This window comes from Salvelinus fontinalis, chromosome 17 (genome assembly GCF_029448725.1).
Source record: "Salvelinus fontinalis isolate EN_2023a chromosome 17, ASM2944872v1, whole genome shotgun sequence".
Taxonomy (NCBI): Eukaryota; Metazoa; Chordata; class Actinopteri; order Salmoniformes; family Salmonidae; genus Salvelinus; species Salvelinus fontinalis.
Window position 1 is genome coordinate 14,649,443 of NC_074681.1, and position 22,749 is coordinate 14,672,191.

At 43.0% G+C, this 22,749-nt stretch overlaps 2 protein-coding genes across 6 annotated transcripts in view; both read right to left on the minus strand.

The window, feature by feature from the left end:
- Window positions 1-13: 13 nt before the first annotated feature.
- LOC129813756 (ubiquitin carboxyl-terminal hydrolase 14-like) lies at window positions 14-6,947 on the minus strand. 3 transcript variants are annotated; one of them, XM_055866255.1, is made up of 16 exons: window positions 6,729-6,947; window positions 5,694-5,839; window positions 5,556-5,588; window positions 5,197-5,301; window positions 4,977-5,080; window positions 4,599-4,657; window positions 4,204-4,334; window positions 3,902-3,982; window positions 3,732-3,814; window positions 2,390-2,504; window positions 2,163-2,228; window positions 1,940-2,032; window positions 1,688-1,816; window positions 1,419-1,482; window positions 1,180-1,287; window positions 14-767 (listed from the first exon to the last, which is right to left on the minus strand). In XM_055866255.1, exons 1-16 carry the CDS (start codon window positions 6,742-6,744, stop codon window positions 619-621), a joined length of 1,482 nt encoding a protein of 493 aa, XP_055722230.1. In that variant the 5' UTR covers window positions 6,745-6,947; the 3' UTR covers window positions 14-618. The 3 variants fall into 3 exon arrangements, with proteins under 3 accessions (XP_055722230.1, XP_055722231.1, XP_055722229.1); XM_055866256.1 differs by having other exon boundaries at window positions 1,419-1,485; window positions 5,556-5,584; window positions 5,693-5,839; window positions 6,729-6,946; XM_055866254.1 differs by having other exon boundaries at window positions 1,419-1,485; window positions 6,729-6,945.
- Window positions 6,948-7,693: 746 nt separating this feature from the next.
- Window positions 7,694-22,749, minus strand: part of LOC129813757 (rho-associated protein kinase 1-like) — an 85,579-nt gene continuing 70,523 nt past the window's right edge. The window contains exons 19-33 of one of the 3 annotated variants that reach the window (XM_055866258.1): window positions 22,062-22,222; window positions 21,549-21,733; window positions 20,691-20,760; window positions 20,509-20,612; window positions 20,005-20,170; window positions 18,226-18,319; window positions 17,964-18,052; window positions 17,525-17,716; window positions 17,035-17,200; window positions 13,864-13,934; window positions 13,602-13,690; window positions 13,329-13,407; window positions 10,816-11,077; window positions 10,216-10,423; window positions 7,694-9,199 (exon numbers count right to left, since the gene is read on the minus strand). In XM_055866258.1, the coding sequence (XP_055722233.1) occupies window positions 9,196-9,199; window positions 10,216-10,423; window positions 10,816-11,077; window positions 13,329-13,407; window positions 13,602-13,690; window positions 13,864-13,934; window positions 17,035-17,200; window positions 17,525-17,716; window positions 17,964-18,052; window positions 18,226-18,319; window positions 20,005-20,170; window positions 20,509-20,612; window positions 20,691-20,760; window positions 21,549-21,733; window positions 22,062-22,222 (1,940 nt within the window). In that variant the 3' untranslated portion in view covers window positions 7,694-9,195. The other 2 variants (XM_055866257.1, XR_008753192.1) reach the window with 2 other exon arrangements.

A 22,749-nucleotide genomic window follows, 5' to 3' on the forward strand; every position in this document is an offset into this window, starting at 1 on the left:
CATTTAATCAGAACATGGTTTGGTATAAGTTTATTTTCACCATTTATGAAAAGCCATCAGGATAATGACTGCATGTATGAGGGAGAAGCGTTATAGTCACACTGTATTAGAGGTATTGAACCGCTCGTATGGTGACAAATCACAATAGCAATGTGCAAGACAGTTTTGTTTCGCAAGGGGTGTAAGAATTCATTATGGTTTGAATAGTGAGCACTGTAGGTGATAGGGGAGGTCTCCAATACATTTGAATTATAGGTACAGGACAAATTGAAAGACACCTGAACCAGATTAGATAACTTGGCCAAAGACTATGTACAGCTGATTAGTTATGACTAGAGAAGTACTGACATGAGCACCTTGTTCAAGGATTTAAAAAATATACAATGTGTATAAAACAATAACTGCAGAACTAGAAACACAACCGCTCAATGATCCAGTCCAGAGATTGCCTGGCTCAATAATAAACCATTTAAAACCTTCCTCCACTCATGTTGATATAGGATGGCTTTACAAACATCTGTGTCGAAGTTACTTTATAAAGACACCCAGAATTTATTGCACATCTATGCAGTGTAGACCGTGCTTGGAAATGGCATTTGTTTTTTTGCATTAGGTTGATTACTGTTTCTCCTCTTCAAGTATTTCCAGTCGTCGGGGTCCGTACAGTAGGACGTAGGCTATATGCCAGTCTCCTCCACCGGACAGCCTCAGTATATCCTCTGGAGACACCACACTCACCTTGTCGTCATCAAACTTCACCCACTCGTCTGTAATGGCAAAACATGGATGTATTGAAAAGTCATTAATCTGTACCTTGATAAAAAAAAAAATAATCTATGAATATAGTAGTTTGTTTACAAGGTAAACAATAATCAGGCCAACTTCCACATCTAAGAGAGCGAAGCATGAGGGTAAACTTCCACTGTTTTGGTCCCGCAGCTATCACGTTTCAGCAGAGAGAAGGGCACTTGTGCAGTTGCTCATCTGACCGCTACTTGGCAACATCACATAGCTGAACCTTAGTTTAAAGGGATAGTTCACCAAAGTGGCCTAAAATCTCTGGGTCCATATCCCACATCCTCTGTTGTGTTGAACTGACTGAGGTCAACTACCCATTTAAGCAGCAGGTTGACGTATCCATCGCACTGTGGAGACTTTTCTTAATGCTATGGAGGTTACCTTCTTTCCTCTTGACCCAGCCGACGTAGTGTCCAGAGGAGCTGGATCGGCCCTGGTGTGTCAGCACAGCCTGCAAGTCGTAGTAACCGCTGTTGTTGGAGCCCAGGTCTGCAGGGAATAGACAGACATGCTTAGAAACTTATCCCTTAAATTATTTTAACAACCTATCTCTCACACGACTGACTGATTCTTAGTTTGTAAAGGTATGCTACAAAACCATATGATGTAAAGTAACCAACCGTCATCGAATGAAAAGGGCTCATATTTCACTTCTTTCGGTTTGTCTCCCACTTTCTTCTCCACCTGCTTGATGCACAAAGAGAAAATGTAAGCTACACGGACTACACGCATGTTGTTTGAGACGTTCGTTCACACCGAGTTGCTTTGGCCAGAGGACAACACGGAAATACATTTCTTGGAGGTTTGGGTTTATTTACTAGAGTATAAATTTGCAGTTCAAAGCTGAATTGCAGTAGAGACAAGTACACAAATAAATAAATATTTTTACCTTCAGTGACTGTTTCTCCAGCTTCTTGTCCTCAATCTCCTTGAACTTTGACCTGACTGCCACCATCTTCTCTTGCAGCTCAGAGGTACACAGCTCATACACATCCAGCATCAGCGGGAACTTGACATCCTGGAGAATTAAGTCAATAGGGGAAAAAAGCATCAGGACAATATTCTTTCATCCATTTACAACAGTATTCTGATGATAATCCCATCAATTAGGAAGACATTCCTAAAACATCAGAAGACCTACCTTTAGGACTTTGGCATTGACAGACTCCTTCTCTTTGTAGAAAAAACGAACCATCTGAATGGTCAGGTAGGCAGGGAGGCGGCTGACTTTAGACTAGACGAAGGAAGGGAGATCAAGTGAACATCACCTTAACCAACCAACTAAAACAACATAATAAAACACATTTCACAAGCTCTCACTAGTGTATAAAAATCTTGCGGCACAGCCCAACCTACAAACTTACAGATTTTATGTACAGGGCATTTCTTTGCAAAGACGGGGACAGCTTGGTGATTTCTTCCTGCAGTCTCTGGAGAAAGAAACAGCGGGACATGACGGCATTAGATCAGTGTTGCCATGGTGACAGACCACCTTCGAGACATCATGGTCTGTGTGTGCACCTGTGTGTTTCTGTGCATTTGTATGTATGCGTCCATGTGTTCCTGTGCGTGTTGCTGTGGTACTACTCACCAGTCTGAGCCCGGTGGCCAGGTATTTGACCTCCTGGTTGATGAAACAGCTGAGTTGAAGCTGGCTCTCTTTACCTTTAGCTGGCTCCTCATCTTCAGACTCTGTACATTTCATACTGAGAACAGAGGTTAAAGAGATTCTCTACTACTTTTGCATACTTTTTAGCCAGTAGTTCCGAAAGTAGCTCATCAAAAGTGGTCAACGGAAATTGCGTACTACATCACATATGTGCAGATATGTGCACCACATTGCTACCTCTCACTCTGCTGTGTGTGTAGCTTGCTAGCTGTCACTCAAATGGCAAAGAGCTGAAGTGCATTAGCTAGAACTCAAATTGCCAGGGGGCTGGCCCATGTGGGAAAAATGGCACCGCAGTCTCCAAAAAAACGGTTGCTTTCAAACTAGGAATTTCGTGACTAATTGCTCATCGACACATCCAGCCCAAAGTGGGAGGTTTGAAAAAAACTTGGTACTCTCCAAAGTTAAGCATATTTTTAAGAAAGAAACAGGAGACTCAAGATATAGGTGTCCTTCCAAACATAGTTGACAGACAAGAAGGACACCACTCTGGGATTTTTAAATGTAATTTCAACTTTATTTAACTAGGCAAGTCAGTTAAGAACAAATTCTTATTTTCAATGACGGCCTAGGAACAGTGGGTTAACTGCCTTGTTCAGGGGCAGAACGACAGATTTTTACCTTGTCAGCTCAGGGATTCGATCTTGCAACCTTTCAGTTACTAGTCCAACGCTCTAACCACTAGCCTACCTGCCTACCCATTCTTGGGAGGAGATAGCAAAAGGTTTGTTGAAATAATATACAAATGTGGAAGCCAGGGATTTTTCTGCCATTCAAATCCTTAGGCGGGTCGCTAAGCGTTTTTTTCGGGGCGCCTTAATCCAAACAGTGTAAAAAAAATACATGCGCAGGATTGGGGAAAAAGTATTTCAATGTAACCAGATATAAAGTACGTAGAGAAAAAAATTATATATATAGGTCCATTATTGTTTATAATATAATATTTGAGAAATAACAAATCACAAAAATTAAAGCTAGACAGTCAGGGAGAATAAATTAGCCATGGCAAAACGCATAGAATTGCAGGAAATTTGCTTTAAAACTGCGAAAATGTATCTTGGCTCCATGGAGAAATTTGTAGAATTGCAGGAAATTGGCTTAGAAATGGAAAAATGTCTCTACACTGCCAAGATGGGGGCCCTATAAAATGTTGCCAGGCCACCTGCCACATCCAATAAAAATCCTGGAAGCCATATTCCTTTCCCTAATAGATCATACGCTCATCTCAAATTCAATTGGTCAGGCGTTCTGACTGTAAGGATACGTGGTTTCATACTCCACTCCAAAATACTGGTCGATGAAGTTCTTCTTGGCAGCGACAGCAGCAGCTCCACTCTCAGTGTCAGTCTATGGCAGACAGAAAAAGGGAAAGTTAGGACAGACATCCACATCTATAGCTACCTTGACAGCTTACATACTTGTTTATACACATACCTCCATGGGAGCGTCTGGGTCTTGTGGCTCCAACTTCTGCTGAAGAACCCGCATCATCTGCAACCAGCACTCGTTGGCATCCTAGAGAGGGAGAGACATTCATTAATGAAGCCCATTTCCACTCTTCAGACCACATTCTGTATGCACAATTATTCAAATGTCCTCTTGGGCTACTTGAAACTGAGCAATCAATGTGGTTCAGTCTAGATGTGTGTTACTGAGTAGTACCAAGCAGTATTAGCAAAGTAGCATCTTCTGGTGATGAGTGAGTGACTGGTGCAAGCCAGGGGCCCCGGTCTCACCTGCTGAAGGTACTGTCCCTGGTCTCCCTTCTCAGCGAACTGGGGGAAAGCCATGTGCAGGAACTGCAGCAGGATGATTGGGGGTATGCTAGAGGAAGTTTCGTCCATGGTCTCGTAGAGGTCACGGAGGGCTGAGGAAGGGAAAACAAACGGTTGTTTAACAGTTAGAACATGGACATTTAGCTGACCCTTTACCCAAAGCCACTTACAGTTTATAGTACACCACACAATGCGGGTATTGGCAGCACTGTGCTCTGACCATAGAATTAGGAATTAGAATACTTAGTAATAGGATCTCTATGGCTATGACTCACTGAGTCATACCATGTCTATACTGGCAGAGACCAAAGATTAAAAAAATATAAATCCAACAGATACAAATGCCAGGCACTGACCTGCTGTGATGTACTGGGATGATGCGTTGGCCCCTGAGGACCCCAGAGCACCTGCGTACCTGTAGGTGGAGACAGAGGGCTCATAAATAAGATCAAAGCAATAAAACACATCTAAGAACAAAAACAGTCTATTGTCTAATCTTATAGGCACACCCTAGTCACCTGCTCATGGCAAGGTAGCAATCAAAACCAGACGATATCATGTTGAAGAGCCTGAAAGCCTTGTCTTTAAGACAAACATTACATGTGATATAATTGTCAGCTGTATATAGATATCAAATTAATAAGAATCATATTGCATCATCACTATAGATTTGATCACTGACAAGTTGCTTGCATCATCACAGAGTGGCATTAATGCAAAAATCATGAGCCCACCTTCTGAGGGCTCCTTTGAGCTCTGGCACGGAGCGAAGACACTGCACTGTAGCGTTCATATAGCAGGTGTTTCCCAGGTTGGTCAGTCCACAAGGCATCTCCATCTACACAGACAACAAGCAAAATGGGGTTAGTTTCTCTTACTGTCTGCGTTGGCAAACCCAGCCAGCATCCATTCCCTTTAAACAAACAGACATCCAACGAGTAAACATTAACTCACAGCTGAGGCCAGCTGGTCCTCAGTCATGTCCTCTACAAACATGGGCCTGACTGCAGGCTCCTCGGGCAGGGCCTCCGCTGAGCCCATCATCAACAGAGTCATCCCCTAGGACAGAGGAGGGGGAATGACGGAGAGAGGGTGGAGAGAGGAAGAAGAGTATCGCATGTCACATTGTGTACCATAGGATATCTGTTGATGGTAATCAAAGAACAAAATAGACCACCCTGCAGCATTAGGCTTTATAATCTTAACACTACCCCAAAACAGGTCCACTAAATTACAATGAAATGTGCCAATATATCAGTCTACTTTCCACAATATCGACAGAAGTAACATGACAACTCTTAGGCTATACTTACATTCTTTAATTTGATGTTTCCCCAGTCATCATCCTAAAAAAGACATACAAATGATTAGGTATCTTTGGAAATAATGTATTGATCATCCGTGGTCCAAGTGATGACATTCATTGATTAACTAAAATGAGACAACTTTACCTTAAGTGTGCCTCCCTTGACCATAACCTTCTGTCTCTCTGGTTGTACCCCAGTCAAGGCAAAGAGCTGAGCCTTGAAGACCATGGGAGGTTCTTCTGTGTTCAGCTCTATTGCATCAAACTTCTCTTTCCCCCATTTCACATTCACTGAGAAAAAAACAAACAGGTATTTGTTATTACTAACCAGCAGGGAGTGGAAGGCATCTGATGCATCGTGTCTTGTCATGAATGACACAGCACAATCATATTTTACAGCGATAACCTGTGCTGCAGAGGATGGCTTTAAATAAGAGTCGAATGTTTTGGTTATTAAGTATTGATCACCTGTTAGCTAGAAGCAAGCGAAAAACTGCGGCTACTACTGTGCCGACTAGGAAGATTACATAAAAGAGATAGTAAAATGACTTAAGTAACATGCTACCTATATTCGATGGCTAACTAACGTTAGCTACCTAGCTAGCAAGCTAGTTAGCAAAATAATCACAAAACACACTAATTTAGCGGTAACAAATTGGCTAGTGTTAGGCTGGCTACTTAGCTAGTTTAATTGGGCCAGATGTAACGTTGCAGCACAATTTTCATTCAGTAACGTTATACTCTTTGCGTACAGTGTAAGACAGTTCATTTTCTGGCTAGCTTAACAGTTAGCAGGCTAGCTAGCTAAATATTGACGTGACTGCAGGAAGTTAACTAGTGCCGTTAGCACAACATAAAGCTAAGTAGCTAGCTAGTTAGACAAATTACTTAACTAGTTGTCAACAACACCAACAAGTATCTAGGTTACTTAACAAGATAGTATGTTTGTCATGTCATATTTTCTTAAATCAGAGAGAACACTCTCGAATCTGTTATCTTTGTCGGGCAGCTCGCTAGTTGGTGACTCCACTGATTTACTTTAAGGCCTATGATGACTAGCTAACACTTTAGCTAGTTAGCTTGCTAGATAGCGGTCCAATAGTGATCATTGAAACACGTGTATAAATAGTTCAGAAAAAGGGTCATCATTGTAAGTGGTTACTTTATAGCATTAGCTTACCTGTAAACACGGTCATCTTTTAGGCAGTTTTGTTTGCTAATCTCACCGGGGCGCGAATTCTCTGTCGGGTGTAGTTGGCTACGATATAGTTCTGTCTAGTTAGCTAGTAGCTACACCGAAATTCATTCAAACAGTTTGCACAATGACGCTGCAACTGCACGGCAGTGTACGCTGGAAATGTATCGATGCGCTCTGCCTGCAGCTATCCAGGCTGGACAGCCCAACATGTGAGGGAGAAGGGTGTAATTGCAGATGCAATTAGGGGCGTTTACTGACAATGGCGTTTCTTGATGTGAAGTTACACCCATTGATGCTCGCCATTTGTCCGTGGCCGTTTCTTTCGCATCGGGTACAACCGTAGCATTGCCCAAGATGGCACGTTAATTTATCCTAATCTATGTAAACAAATATGTGACAAATAAACACCAGTCTCATAATTCCAGAATTGACCAATTGCAGTCAATAATGGGCGTTCTGATATCAAGGAACGCCCACATCAAGAAACACCATATTAAGTAATAAATAATAAAGCCATTTAGCAGACTCTTGCATCCATTCATGAGAACACTCCCAAATATGTTATGATCAGAGTGGGCCCCTGATCACAGTAGAATTTCAACAAATGCATTTGTAAAAGTACTTTAAGTGGATATAAAAAATATATTTTAAACAAAAAAATCTATTAAAATGTTTTTACCAAATACTGCATCTTTCTCCACAAAGGTTGACTGTCTTGATGACACTTATTAATCATGATCTGTTAAAAGTAGCCCAATTACTGTAAAAGGAGCAAATCAAAAATCACTAGCCTAAAACCACTAGCCTAACCATCGAACTAGCTACAATCACAGCACTTGGATTGGTAAATTACTTTGTTAGCAGTAAGTCTATATGCAGTTGCTCAGAATAAAGAGTAGTATATCAAAATCAATCTCAGGCTACATACATAACAAAAGTGAAGTGCGTTAGATGATAAAGATATGTTTATTGACACCTATCCATCAGTGCGGCCTCCATTGCAATTAAACATGCGATTCATCCAAGACAAAATAGAGTAGATCTTAGTTCCAGTGCTTTTCTCTTTTTACTGAACAAAGTTTTTAAAAAACATTTAGAATAATTGAGGTATTCATGATCCTTATTTTATTTCTAATATTGTACACTGAGTGAGGTTTGCTTGAAACAATACCATATTAATATAACAAAATCTTTAACAAGGTACACCATCCAGAAACTTTCGTAAGATACATACTGGACTCTGGGAACTTTGTGTTGACACATTAAACTATTGCAATGAGTCTATAAAGAGGCATTCAATATACCCAAACCAGACGGAACGTTCTGATAAAACCAGTGTGGCAGATATTTAAAAAAGATTGATGGAAGAGTTAAGATTGTGTTTATCTCCAAAAACAAGACCAAACAGATATGGCAGTAAAATTGTTATCCAAACGTTAAGGCACTAGGTGGGCCAAATGATACACCTGTTTAGTTTTCTACAAATAATTTACAATTCAAACAGTGCAGTTTTACATTTGTTAACTTAATGTTTTCCTTTTGAACCATTTATCTATGAGTCAATGTAAGGCAATACATACAAAAAATACAAGAAAAAAAACAATATTACAGAAAACAACGTACCCAATGAACACAGAACAAAAAAAAATAGTTTTTATGTCTCCTATATGCCATTACAATGGAATTTCCTTATGGCTTGGAGCAATAACAATAATTATAATAAAAATAATAATGCATAGATTTAAATGATGATCTTGCATGCTCCTCACTCAATACTCAAAAACATCTAATACTCACTTCCCAATACATACTCCGACCCAACCGACCCCTGATATAACTGATGTGCAGAGTAATAGGGGATAGAAGCATAAAGGCCACCAGTCAAAGGCATCAAAGTACATTTTGAAGGAAACAGAGTTACTGACAAGGGAAGAAAAAACAACCACATTTCCGTATCCCCGAGATGTACCAATTCACCGCATAGTTAAGCCAATCCCTGTACTACAATACCTCCATGTTGACATGCAAGAGCCCCAGAAAAACCCGCAGTCATTCATTCAACCGGAATCCCTTCACATGACTGATATGGAATAAGTACTACCCACTGCATACCATGAGCCTTTTTCTATTGTTCTCCATCTTCCATTCAGGTTCCAAGTTGCCCACGCCATCTTCTGGAAGAAACGAAGAGTTGCAAGTATGCGGTGGCTGGGTGAGGAAGTCTTAGTTGAGGCTCCGGGGTGAGGATAGGGGAGGAGGGGGTGAGGGAAATAGCAGGCCTTCTCAATGTCCCTGAATCCTTGTGTCAGATAATTGTCCCAATTTCCGGCCCTGGTCAGATTGCTTTAATTTACTGTTACATAAAATAGGGATTCTCCTTTAACGTGTGGGATAATGGAGGGGATAAGAAAAAATACAAAGTCCCAATAGAATCCAAACGTTCAGATGGTTAGCTGGAAGAAAGAAGAGAAAAAATGTGTCCAGTAAAATAGGGTAAGACATTTGACACTTGGTTAGTACCCCGATAGATATTAATATATTGCATTGAAAAATGGATTTAAAGACATAGTAACTGCAACTTCATTATGCCTTTGATGGCCTCTAGCATCATTCTTGCCAGAGAGAAATGCAACAACCCATATATGGGGCACCTGCTTCAGAAAAGGTTGCATAGAGGGCTAAGAGTTAGTCAATGAAACCAACCAACAACACTTTAGTGTCAAATTAGATAGAAAGAGTTCCCAAGTCAAACGAGAAAGAACCACAAAGGAGGACAGTTCCACTGATGTTATATACACCATCAACGCAGTCAGTTAATAATAAATAAATAGTCAGGCCAAAACAGGAAGGAGATGGTCTAAAAAGTTAAGACTTCTGTAAATTTGGTGTGGAGGAGTTGTTGTTGTCAACAAGTGCTGGATGTTGTGTCTGTTGCTTGGAGGCTGGAGGCTGTGGTAGCAGAATGAGACTGCGACCTGTTACAGTCACAAAGGGCAGTAGAAGACAAATAGCAAGTCACGTGACTGACCGGACTGCAAGACAAAACCGAAACAGACAGTCCAGCAGCAGGGATGAACAGAGGACTTCAGGACCTTAGTACACACTCTCTTAACTCCCCAGAATAGAAGCCTACAATTCCTTAATGTTCTGTATTGTTCAAAACAAGCATCAAGTAATAGAAAACAAGTGTGTCCGCTCAGGCCCTCCCAGAGGATATAAGAAAACTACAGAACATCTTTTAGGTTGAAAGGGCTGCATCGTGGGACAATCAGAGGTGGTGTCCGAAATGGCACCCTATGCTGTATATAGCGCACTGTTGACAAAAAGTAGTGCACTACATAAGGAATATGGTGCTCATGACCGAAGTAGTGCACTATATAAGGAATATGGTGCTCATGACTGAAGTAGTGCACTATATAAGGAATATGATGCCATTTCAGGCCCAGAGAGCGTATGTGTGTAAGGTTACCTTGGCTTGCCCGTTGTGCTTTTGGGATTCTTGCGAAAGGACTGGTTGGTTCCGGAGCGGGTGGACAGGGTGCGGGGCGACGCCCTCAGGAAGGAGGAGGGCGGTGTTTTGGGGATCTTCTTGCCCAGGTGGCCGATCCATTTCTTCTGCTCGTCTTGGGTCAAGGCCAGCAGGAGCATGTCCCGGGCAGAGGTCACATCGTAGTTCACTGTAGGAGGAGACAAAACCAGGTAGAAAATTGAAAACACAAAATCAAGATGTCTCGACGTCCCTAAGGAGGTGGAAGTTAATATCCCCTTTAACCCAACACTTGCCAGTCAACAAAATCCAAAATCAAGTTATACTATTAAATTGTGTGTAATTTCAAAATACATCTTGAAAACTTGATTGCTGACATGCAAAACATTTTGGGACTATATCAACAATGGACCAATGAAACAAATACCAGAAAATCTTTTTGGGGTGGAACTTTCCTTTAAATCGTTACCCAGAAATGATTTGATATATAAAAATGGCTGTATTGGGCCTAAAAGTATATTTTTTCCCCCTTACAACACAGAATCAGGTCTCGTCAGTCTAACCTAACCTCTATTACCGTACCTTTGCAGGGGGCGATGACGTCCTCCTTCTTGTCGAGGTGGTCCCTGTGGCACTTGACGTGGCAGCGGCGGCACTCCAAGGCGTGTGGAGGCTTGAAGACGTTCCACAAGGGCTTGGAGCAGGCTTCGCAGTTGGAAGGGAAGTGGTAGAGCGTGGGGATGAACTCGTGACCTTTGTGGGGCAGACAGTTGGTCTTGTCCCCTTGCGAGACAGTCTCCATGTCCGCCTCCTTCCTGCACTCCCCCTCGTTGGCATACAGGATCTGAAGAGGGGAGACGAGAGAATCAGAGGTTGAGTCTCTATTAAACAATGTTTTTACAACGAGGCTATATTCAGGGGGTATCCATACCAAGTCAATGTGCGAGGGTACAGGTTAGTCATGTAAAATGAGGCAATATGTACGTGTAGGTAGGGTATGCACAGATAAGAAACCAGTAGCAGTATAAGGGGGGGGGGTCAACGCAAATAGTCCGGGTAGCCATTTGATTAGCTATTCAGCAGTCTTATGGCTTGGGAGTAGAAACTTAAGAAACCTTTTGGACCTAAACTTGGCACTCAGGTACCCCTTGCCATGCGGTAGCAAAGAGACCAGTGTAGCTGGAGTCTGACAATTTTTGGTCCTTCCTCTGACACTACCCAGTATAGAGGTCCTGGATGGTCCTTGGCCCTAGTGATGTACTGGGCTGTACGCACTACCCTCTGTAGCGCCTTGTAGTCAGAGGCCGAGTCATACCAGGCAGTGATGCAACCAGTCAGGATGCTCTCGATGGTGCAGCTGTAGAACTTTTTGAAGATCCATACCGTCTTTTCAGTCTCCTGAGGGGGAATAGGTGCCCTCTTCACGACTGTATTGCTGTGTTTGGACCATGACAGTTCGTTGGTGATGTGGACACAAGGGAACTTGAAGCTCTCAACCTGCTCCACTACAGCCCCTCCTTTTCCTGTAGTCCACAATCATCTCCTTTGTCTTGATCCCGTTGAGGGAGAGGTTGTTGTCCTGGCACCACACTGCCAGGTCTCTGACCTCCTCCCAATAGACCTACCACCGTTGTGTCGTCGGACAACTTAATGATGGTGTTAGAGACGTGCTTGGCCACGCAGTCATTGGTGAACAGGGAGTACAGGAAGAGACTAATCACGCACCCCTGATGAGCCCCCATGTTGAGGATCAGCATGGCAGAAGTGTTGTTGCCTGCCCGTCAGGAAGTCCAGGATCCAGTTGCAGAGGGAGGTGTTTAGTCCCAGGGTCCTTAGCTTAGCGATGAGCTTTGAGGGCACTGATGTTGAACGCTGAGCTAAAGTCAATGAATAGCATTCTCACATAGGTGTTCCTTTTGTCGAGGTGGGAAAGGGCAGCGTGGAGAGCAATAGAGATTGCTTCATATGTGGATCTGTTGGGGAGGTATGCAAATTGGAGTGGGTCTAGGGTTTCTGGGATAAAGGTGTTGATGTGAGCCATGACCAGCCTTTCAAAGCACTTCATGGCTACAGACGTGAATCCTACAGGTCAGTAGTCATTTAGGCAGGTTACCTTGGTGTTCTTGGGCACAGGGACTATGGTGGTCTCCTTGAAACATGTAGGCATTACAGACTCGGTCAGGTACAGGTTGAAAATGTCAGTGAAGACACATGCCAATTGGACAGCGCATGCTCGGAGTACACGTCCTGGTAATCCGTCTGGCCCTGTGGCCTTGTTAATGTTGACCTGTTTAAAAGGTCTTACTCACATTAGCTATGGAGCGCGTGATCACACAGCCGGAACAGCTGTTGCTCTCATGCATGCTTCAGTGTTGCTTGCCTCAAAGCGCGCATAGAAGTAATTTAGCTCGTCTGGTAGGTTCGTGTCACTGGGCAGCTCGCGGCTGGGCTTCCCTTTGTAGTCTAATAGTTTGCAAGCCCTGCCACATCCGACGAGTGTCTGAGCCGGTGTAGTAGGATTCAATCTTATTCCTGTAATGACACTTTGCTTATTTGATGGTTCGGAAGGCATAGCAGGATTTCTTAGGACGGATGGTAGAGGCGGGTTTCCCACTCGCCGACTAATTCTCACAAGACACCCACACCTCCCCTGTATCGGCATCTCTTCTTGATGCAAATAACGGGGATTTGCAGTAAATCAGCAGTAAATCCTTTGCGTCTGAGTCGTTAAAGAAAAGGATTGTATACTACTGAAACACACATTGAAAAGTTTAAACGCTCATTGAAAGTCTCTCTAGGGGGGAAAAAGGCATCTGCTTAATAACTAATTGTGCATGTAGACTAGAAACCACTCAAGACAGCTGTCAAAATCTAAAATGGGATTGTAATCATCCATTTGAGAATGGGCAAGTAAGGCGACTGAAGAACTAAAAAGACTGAGCTGGTTAAGCTGATTGGTTTAGGTCAGAAGGCCTCTAGGTCATTCTAACACGACCGCGTTGCCATGAACCATCAGTGCAGACGGCCGCCGTGCTATCCCACGTAAGACAATGGGTTAGAAAGTTGATTGGTCAGGTCAGAAGGTTCCTTCCTACCTGGAATATCCTTGGGATCTCCTCCGTCTCTGCTCGGTACACATCACCCTGGGTAACTGGACGCACGTGGAACAGTTTGCTGCAGACAACAAGCAATGACTGATGATTGGGTACCAGAATATACCGTCTCAGACAAACTGTTACATGATCTATTTTATGATTAAGCAATAATTATCATAAAAACTACTAAGACTGATATTTTGTCCCCAAAACACAGTTCTAGTGTAAAGTGAATTACAATTAAATCCAAAATCATAAAACAAGCATACTTACTCAATATCTAGTACCATGGAGGGGTTGGACTGTTCTTTGTCCTCTTCATCGTTGTAGAACAGAATCTTCTTGCTGCTCACCACCACATACTGAGGAAAAATAGAATCAAGAAATAATGTTAGGAAGAATCGTGGTGGCCATAAGAAGTAGGCACTAGGCAGCACCATGAGCACAACCCGTACTGTGCCATTTAATATGAATAAATATATGTTGCATGTCAGTTAGTGTCAGTAAATTGATGCAAAGCTTCCAGGTGACTTACCTGCTTCTTCCAGCCATATCGTTTGATATTAGGTTTATTAGGAATGGACAGCCAACCTTCCAGTCTGGATTCTACATAGAGACACAAGATAAACACAAATAAAAACCAAGCCTGTGTAACACTGTCCCCAAAATGCCATGCAGTGATCAAATTCAAACTTAACTGGGGGAAGAACAGAAAAGTCACGTGACAAGGCTGAGCCATACTACCTTAAAAGTTTCAAGTTCAACTTTCTCTATATCCAGGTTGCACTTTAAAACAACTGTATTATGTGACAGGCAGGAGTTAAATATCCCATGCTGCTAATTCAAGCTCAGTAGTTTTAGAACCCATGCACAAGGGAGCATTAAAGGGATATACAGAAAGCATGTAACATCCATGTTATTTATACAGCAAGTTCAATATCAAGGAGTAGATTCTACTCCATGAGGAAGAGGTTAGATAGATGTGTTGTAAAATAACGTGTAGAATCACTAGCCAATTCAAATTGAAAGGTGCTGTCCAACATGGAGCTTCTGATGCCTCGGTCTACCGTCACAGAGGACAGAGCCTGTAGCCTATATCATTGAAGATACACTATATATACAAACATATGTGGACACCCGTTCAAATGACTGGATTTGCTTATTTCAGACACACCCATTGCTGACAGGTGTATAAAATCAAACACACTGCAATGCAATCTCCATAGACAAACATTGACAGAAGAGCTCAGTGACTTTCAACGTGGCACCGTCATAGGATGCCACCTTTCCAACAAGTCAGTTCGTCAAACTTCTGCCCTGGTCAACTGTACGGTGCTGTTTTTGTGAAGTGGAAACGTCTAGGAGCAACAATGGCTCAGCCGGGAAGGGGTAGGCCACACAAGCTGAAGCACATACTGCGTAAAAATCGTCTGTGCTCAGTTGTAACACTCACTACTGCGTTCCAAACTGCCTCTGGAAGCACAAAAGTCAGCACAAGAACTGCTCGCCGGGAGCTTCATGAAATAGGTTTCCATGGTTGAGCAGCCTCACACAATCCTAAGATCACCATGCCCAATGGCAAGCGATGGCTGGAGTGGTGTGAAGCTCGCCGGACTCTTGAGCCGTGGAAATGCGTTCTCTGGAGTGATGAATCACGCTTCACCATCTGGCAGTCCGACGGATGAATCTGGGTTTGGTGGATGCCATGAGAATGCTACCTGCCCGAATGCATACTTCCAACTCTAAAGTTTGGTGGAGGAGAAATAATGGTCTTTCTGTTTTCATGGTTCGGGCTAGGCCCATTAGTTCCAGTGAAGGGAAATCTTAACACTACAGCATACAACGACATTCTAGACGATTCTGTGCTTACAACTTTGTGGCAACAGTTTGGGGAAGGCCCTTTCCGGTTTCAGCATGACAATGCCCCCATGGACAAAGCAAGATTCGTACAGAAATGGTTTGTCAAAAATCGGTGTAGAAGAACTTGACTGGCCTGCACAGAGCCCTGACCTCAACCCAATTTAACACCTTTGGGATGAATTGGAATGCCGACTGCGAGCCAGGCCTAATCACCCAGCATCAGTGCCCAACCTCACTAATGCTCTTGTGGCTGAATGGAAGCAAGTCCCCTCAGCAATGTTCTAGTGGAAAGCCTTCCCAGAAGAGTGGAGGCTGTTGTAGCAGCAAAGGGGAGGACCCACTCCATATTAATGCCCATGATTTTGGTTTGAGATGTTAGACGAGCAGGTGTCCACATACTTTTGGTCATGTAGTGTATCTTTCCATTAGGTTTAGTTGGTAACAATAACATAAAGAGCATGCTTCGGCACAACAAGCTACAAAAGAAGAGTGAATTGATCAAAAGCTTCACTTCAAGTGTGGGAGATTTCCTTGGTTCTGAAAAGGCATTGCTTCTGTTCTGAGGTGATCATGCCAACAAAACAAAACTTAAAAAACAGTGAGTGTTTGTTTGAAGAACAAGGGACAGGAAACCAAAGGAAGGGTTTGGTTCATGGTCTCCAGACACATTTTGAAAGGTGCTCAGAGTGATGGGTTAAACCACAGTGTTGTTGTCTAGTGTTACAGTAGCTAACCTCTCATGTAGTCACTTTACTTTAGGAGTCATTCAGATTGTATGATAGCTTGTCCTGCTAAAAAATAAATGTACAGCTGACAACGAAACTGATTACCTACAGAAGGCTAATTGATATGGTACAGTCAAGTCAGGATTTGTACTGAAATAATGTTAGATGAAGTTCTATACTGTAATTGGATATTTCCGCCTACAAACGGCTTATGTGAATGATGATTCACGGTTAGTAAATGAAAATGCCCCCAGCCTAGCACATTTGGTTTAAAAAATTTAAATAGCTTAAAGCCCCGTTCTCTGGTCTTTTAACTGTTCCCTTTGTCACTCAGAATGGCCTTTCAAAAAAGTGTTGTTGAGAACATACAAGAGGGATATCCTTTTCACCACAGAAGAGAAGAAAATGCCCCAAAAATGCCAGAAAAAAAATACAATGCAAAAGACAAAGTAGCACGGGCCAGGCACAATGAGGGTCCCCCAACTCCGAGTTACTCACAGAAAGAAAAGGATAGAAGATGCAAAGGTAAGGAGGAGAGCAAGGAGAACCAAATGGACATGGGGAATAAGAGATGAGAGAGGACTTTAACCACAGACACATTCAGGAATTCCATGTACAGTAAACATCGTTAGCAGGTCTACTAACTGACACTTGAAACAGGTGGGTCGAGAAAGACGAAAGTAAGCATTCTTCTATACTTACTTTACTGCTTCAGAGCCATACTGTCAGAACTCAAACACTCAATTATATATTCATTAGATATTATATTGTAAATTGTATATTAAAGTTAAAATATTAGTCCAAATGAGGAATAAAAGAGATCCTAATAAAATACAATTACTTGAAATGGCTGGGATTGAATTAATCGATTTTAAATCATGCCCGGCTGATTGTTGGACAATTAAAGCTGGCCTGATGGACCAAACATCAAGTTCAGTGATCCAAACTCCTGCTCCTGGAGAGCCTTCATACAGTAGATTTGTCCTAGCTTAGTACCATCACACCTTCATTAGCTGAGTCGTGTGTGTGTGTGGCTTGTCCGAAGCAGGATTGAGCATCTTTGGCCTAGCCGGTACATTGACTCAGCCGCCTTTTGTTAGTTGATCCCGTGGTGACCTTACCAGCGATGTTGCTGTCTGTTTCATCCGTCTGCAGGCTGATGACGCTGGAGTTGTCCATGCGCAGCTGCAGGTCGTTGAGCTTCTCCCTGAGCTGCTCAATGTCACTCTCCTTGCTGTCCAGCTGCATCTGCAGCTCGTTGCGGTACGTGCACTCCTCCGACAGTTGCTGTTGTAGAGGAGAGAGAGGCAACCAGAATACGCAGTTCATTTAGGGTAGATCAGAAGCACTGCAGCTTCAGCTTCAAGGGGGGGATGCGTTGCTGCCTATCACTATAGAGTTAAACTCTGTTCTAAATTAGGAATTGATTTGACTAAATCTTCCTAATTGTCCTATTGTGGTCATACTTGTCCTTCCTGCTTTAATTGTTTGATTTGAAAGAATACTGTTAATTAAAAGGTTCAAAGGATCGTCGTTAAATGATTGAGACCAATTTGACCCTACTTTCAAATTGACAGAAACTGACTGACTGTATAATGCATTATTACTGACCGCCTGCATCTCGCTGAGCTCCTTCTGGTACTTGATGGCCATGTGGTTGAACTTTTCCTTCTCCTGGTTGAGATCCACCTGCAGCTTGCGGTTCTCCTTCTCCTTCTTCCTCAGGTCGGTCGTGCTCCCCTTCTTCTTGGTGTCAAGCTTCATGTCCTTCCTGTTCATGATCTCTGCCAGTTTGTTCACCGCCTGGAGAGAGAGACAAGGTTGAGAGAGGGATCAAATGGGGGCAATCGGTTGAGGTTTATGTTTAACAAAATGGGGCAAACAGTTGAGGTAAAGTTGAGGTTTAATAAAGTCGGGCAATGGGTTGAGGTGTAAAAACGTTGAATGGAAAAACTATGGGGTTGTGTTTGAGGTATAAATATGAGGCCAAAGTAGCTCATAACTATTGGTGTAATGTTATGTAAACAGTCAAAGGCTGAAGTGTCTTTACCTGAGTCTTGAGCGTGCGCTCTGTGCTGAGAACCTTCTCATAGTTGGCCTTGATTGTGTTTGTAATCTCCTCTTTCTGGGAGTCATACTCTGCAGAGAAGGGGACAGAAAGCGAGAGGAAACCAGACAGTCTTACAGGGATCTAACTGACAGAGGGGACCATAAGTGCCTATGAAGACATTACCCATAGGCTTAGATTGTAACAGATTAAGCACAGAATATATTAATTAGACCAAGTTATGAAAATGGTGTCTAGACAATACCTTCCTCCTGAGTGCGAAGCTTGTGGTCCAGCTCAGCCTTCTCCTTGCTGAGGTTCTCCACGTCTTTGGTCAGGGTTTTGTTGGATTCCTCAAGCTGGGGAGGACAAGAAGAGAGACATTCAGAGGTTTAAAAATGTAGACTACCGGTCAAAAGTTTTAGAAAACCTAATCATTCAAGGGTTTCTCCTTATTTCAACTTTTTTCTACATTGCAGAATAATAGTGAAGACATCAAAACTATGAAATAACACATATGGAATCATGTAGTAAGCAAGAAAGTGTTAAACAAATAAAAATATATTTTATATTCTTTAAATCGCCACCCTTTGCCTTGATGACAACTTTGCACACTGTTGGCATTCTCTTGCAAAGCTTCATGAGGTAGTCACCTGGAATGCATTTCAATTAACAGGTGTGCCTTGGTAAAAGTTAATTTGTGGAATTTCTTTTCTTCTTAATGCGTTTGAGCCAATCAGTTGCCCAGCAATGCTCAAATAAGCAAAGATAAATGACAGTCCATCATTACTTTATGACATGAAGGTCAGTCAATACAGAACATTTCAAGAACTTTGAAAGTTTCTTCAAGTGCAGTCACAAAAAGCAAGCACTATGAAACTGGCTCTCATGAGGACCGCCACAGGAATGGAAGACCCCTCGTTACCCCTGCTGCAGAGGATAAGTTCATTACAGTTACCAGCCTCAGAAATTGCAGCCCAAATAAATGCTTCACAGAGTTCAAGTAACAGATACATCTCAACATCAACTGTTCAGAAGAGACTGCAGGAATCAGGCCTTAATGGTCAAATTGCTGAAAAGAAACCAATTCTAAAGGACACCAATAAGAAGAAGAGACTTGCTGGGCCAAGAAACACAAGCAATGGACATTGGACCGGTGGAAATCTGTCCTTTGGTCTGATTTCTGCGTCTTTATGAGACACATTGTGGGTGAACGGATGATCTCCGCATGTGTATTCCCACCGTAAAGCATGGAGGAGATGGTGTTACGGCGTGCTTTGTTCTGACACGGTCAGTGATTCATTTAGAATTCAAGGCACACTTAACCAGCATGGCTACCACAGCATTCTGCAGCGATACGCCATCCCATCTGGTTTGGGCTTAGTGTGACTATCATTTGTTTTTCAACATGACAATGAGCCAACACACCTCCAGGCTGTGTAAGGGCTATTTGACCAAGGAGGGTGATGGAGTGCTGCATCAGATGACCTGGCCCTCACAATCCCCAGACCTCAACCAAATTGAGATGGTTTGGGATGAGTCATACCACAGCGTGAAGGGAAAGCAGCCAAAAAGAGCTCAGCATTTGTGGGAACTCCTTCAAGACTGTTGGAAAAGCATTCCAGGTTAAGCTGGTTGAGATCATCTCAAGCGTGTGCAGAGCTGTCATCAAGGCAAAGCGTGGCTATTTGAAAAATCTCAAATCTCAATTATATTTTGATTTGTTTAACACTTTTTTGGTTACTAAATGATTCCATATGTTATTTCATAGTTTTGATGTCTTCACTATTATTCTACAATGTAGAAAATAGTAAAAATAAAAACTCTTGAATGTGTATGTGTTCTAAAACTTTTGACCGGTAGTGTAGGTGTTCACAGCTGCCTGAGACACACAAAAACAATGTAATTATTAAATAGAACAAAGTTGGAAGTATACTAAGCTGTTGTTTCCGCTGTGCCCACATTCCTGGACAGATGTATTTTCCCTGACTTTGAAGAATTTTACAATGTAGGAGAGGTGTGTATTGAGGCAAGCGGTGCTGACCCGTGCGATGGTTGAATCCCTCTCAGAACCCTCCTGCTTGTGTCTGGCCATGGCCTTTTTGTTCTCCTGGCTCAGCTCAAAGTACTGCTCCTCCTGGAGCGCCCTAGCCAGCTGCTCTGACTCCGCCTTGGTCACTGTCAGATCCAGCTGGGCTGACAGGGAGTCCCTGGAAGAAGGACAGACAAACATGGATTAAAAACGGATTCATAATCGCTCTGTGTTGATATGGAAGTAGGCTGGTCGAGAAAAGCTGCACCTCATATTTTGACAACACTGATTATTGCTATATTGACAAAGGCCTGATATTACCTTACACCTTTTAGTTACTTTGCAGATGCTCTTATCCAGAGCAACTTACAGGATCAATTGGGGTTAAGTGCCTTGTTCAAGGGCAGAGACATATTTTTCACCTGGTCGGCTCAGGAATTCCAACCAGCGACATTTTGATTACCTGCCCAGCGTTCTTAAGCGCTAGGCTACCGGCCGCACATTTCCATTTGTTACCTTTCGCTGTGCAGCTCATGCACCTTCTTATGAACTTCCTGGACCTGCCGGTTCCTCTCCTCGATCTCTTCCTTCAGTTCCTTCACCTGAGTTTTATAAAGCGTCTGGAGGTAGAGACAGGAGATATGGCATCAGTCAGTGAGCAGGGTTATAGGACAGTGAGGTAGATGGCCCCTACTCACTGAGAAATACTGTTCGGCCTCAAGCTGGTCCTGAAGTTCCCTCATCTGTCCCTCGTTGCCCCTGTATTGCCTGGAAGACGGACACACAAACCATATAGTTAACATATTGCATACAGTAGCTAAAGAAACCTTTCAAAACAAACAGCGCGCTGAAGGGGAAACACAAAATCTGGTAAAATCCTCAAAACACCTTTAAACTTTTCAGACAAAACTTTAGTGTATAGATTATTAACTTAATTACACTATACAGTATGTCCCAGGGTTGTATGTAGCCCGGGCATACCACCACCCCTCCCTGCAGCGCTCTGTAGTCAGAGAGCAGATGGATTAACAGTCCTGTCATTCTAATGGGAGGAGCTCGACTCAGGCTAATCCTTAACCCTGTGGTGTAAACATTGTCACAGGGGAGCTTTGCCACAGTTAATGTCTAAGCTGAAATAAGAGCCTTTTTACTGGAATAACGACCAGTTGTAGGGCCATTTAACATAGACTCCCAAAGCAGTATTAGCTAGCAGCAGGAAGGAATGTAAAACTACAGACTATTACAGACTTTCAGAATAGAGTTTAGCCAATGGAGTCAGAAGTGTGTTTGGAAGGTATTGCATTCATTTGGAGGGAGGTACACGCATTGAGAGGATACTCAATGTAGCCTGTCAATGATTGAGCTAGAAGTTACACACAGATCTAGGAAAACCCATATCCCAAACTTAACCATTAGGGTGGGGGGATGAAAATATATCTGACCTTTGCATCAGTGACTAGGGGTAAACTGAACTATATACCCCCACACAGGGGATTAGGTCAAGTTAAAACTGTGGTGGGCTGTGACGACATGTGACAACTTGAAGGTATTCTCACTTGGTGAGCTGTGCTAGCTGGAACTCGAGAGAGCGCTTGCTCTCTAGTGCCGTGTTGATCTCCTGCTTCAGCTGCTTCTCCGAGCCCTTCAGCCGGTCCGCCTCCTGGGAGCGGCTCTTGAGCTCGTTCTGGGCTAGCAGCCTCTTACTGGACTCCTGCTCCAGATGGATCCGCAGACCCTGCACCTGCAGGGGAGAACCAGGGATGTTCGGACAAGAGAACCACAGTATGTCCTAACTACGCTGGGGTTATACCAGATTTCTGCTCAGGAAATCCACAGTTTTTTCTGGAGGGCCAAATCCTAAATTGAGATCTGCACGTTGAAAACTTTATTTATTGCGAAGGCCTCATTAGTATCGACTCATGATTAACGTGACTTTTTTGAAGAGGGGGGTAGTTGTAGGATATCCAGAAAAGTGGCTAAACATTTTTAGGGCCAGTGCCTATGAACCTCCACCCCAGACAGGGTGAGTCGATGCTGGGGTGATGGTGTTGAGTGGTGCTGGTGCTCACCTCGTCCTCAAGCCTCTCCTTCTGCTTCATCAGCTGCTCCATCTTCTGCACCGACTGCTTGAGGTCAAACTCCAGCATGGAGCACTGCTTCTCTACCTCCACCACCCTGCTCTCCGCTCGCATCCGCGCCCCGCTCTCCTCAGACACCTTGTGCTGCACCGCTGGAGGGACAGAAGGAGGGAAAGAGATATCACTCAGTTGCAACAATCTATCATCATTCAATGGAAGAACCTCACTGACAGATTTAATAGGAAATTTGTGCTCAGTCATTTGAAATGACCCAACCACCACACAGGCAAAACATTTTAGTGTTACCCCCTCGGCAGTGGATCATTTGTTTTGTAGTTTTAAAGTACATTTCCTGCAATTCTACACATTTTGCCATGGGGTGGTGAAACTTTGTTTTAAAGGTTATTTACTGCAGTTCCACATATTTTGCCATGACGTTTGCCATGTTCATATGAGTGAGAGTGACTAACAAAATTAAATGAGGGCCCCCTGGGCACAAGTACTGCATGCCCCGATGGTAATTTGGTGATTACTACTAGGTTTAGATCACTGGCTAGACTACTTACCTAGCAATATAAAATAATATTTGCTGATATGGGCTAATTGAGTGACTAACAAGTGGCAAACTACTGATGCACTACAACATTTCTAAATTGCCCGATGTGCATTCTACTATTCT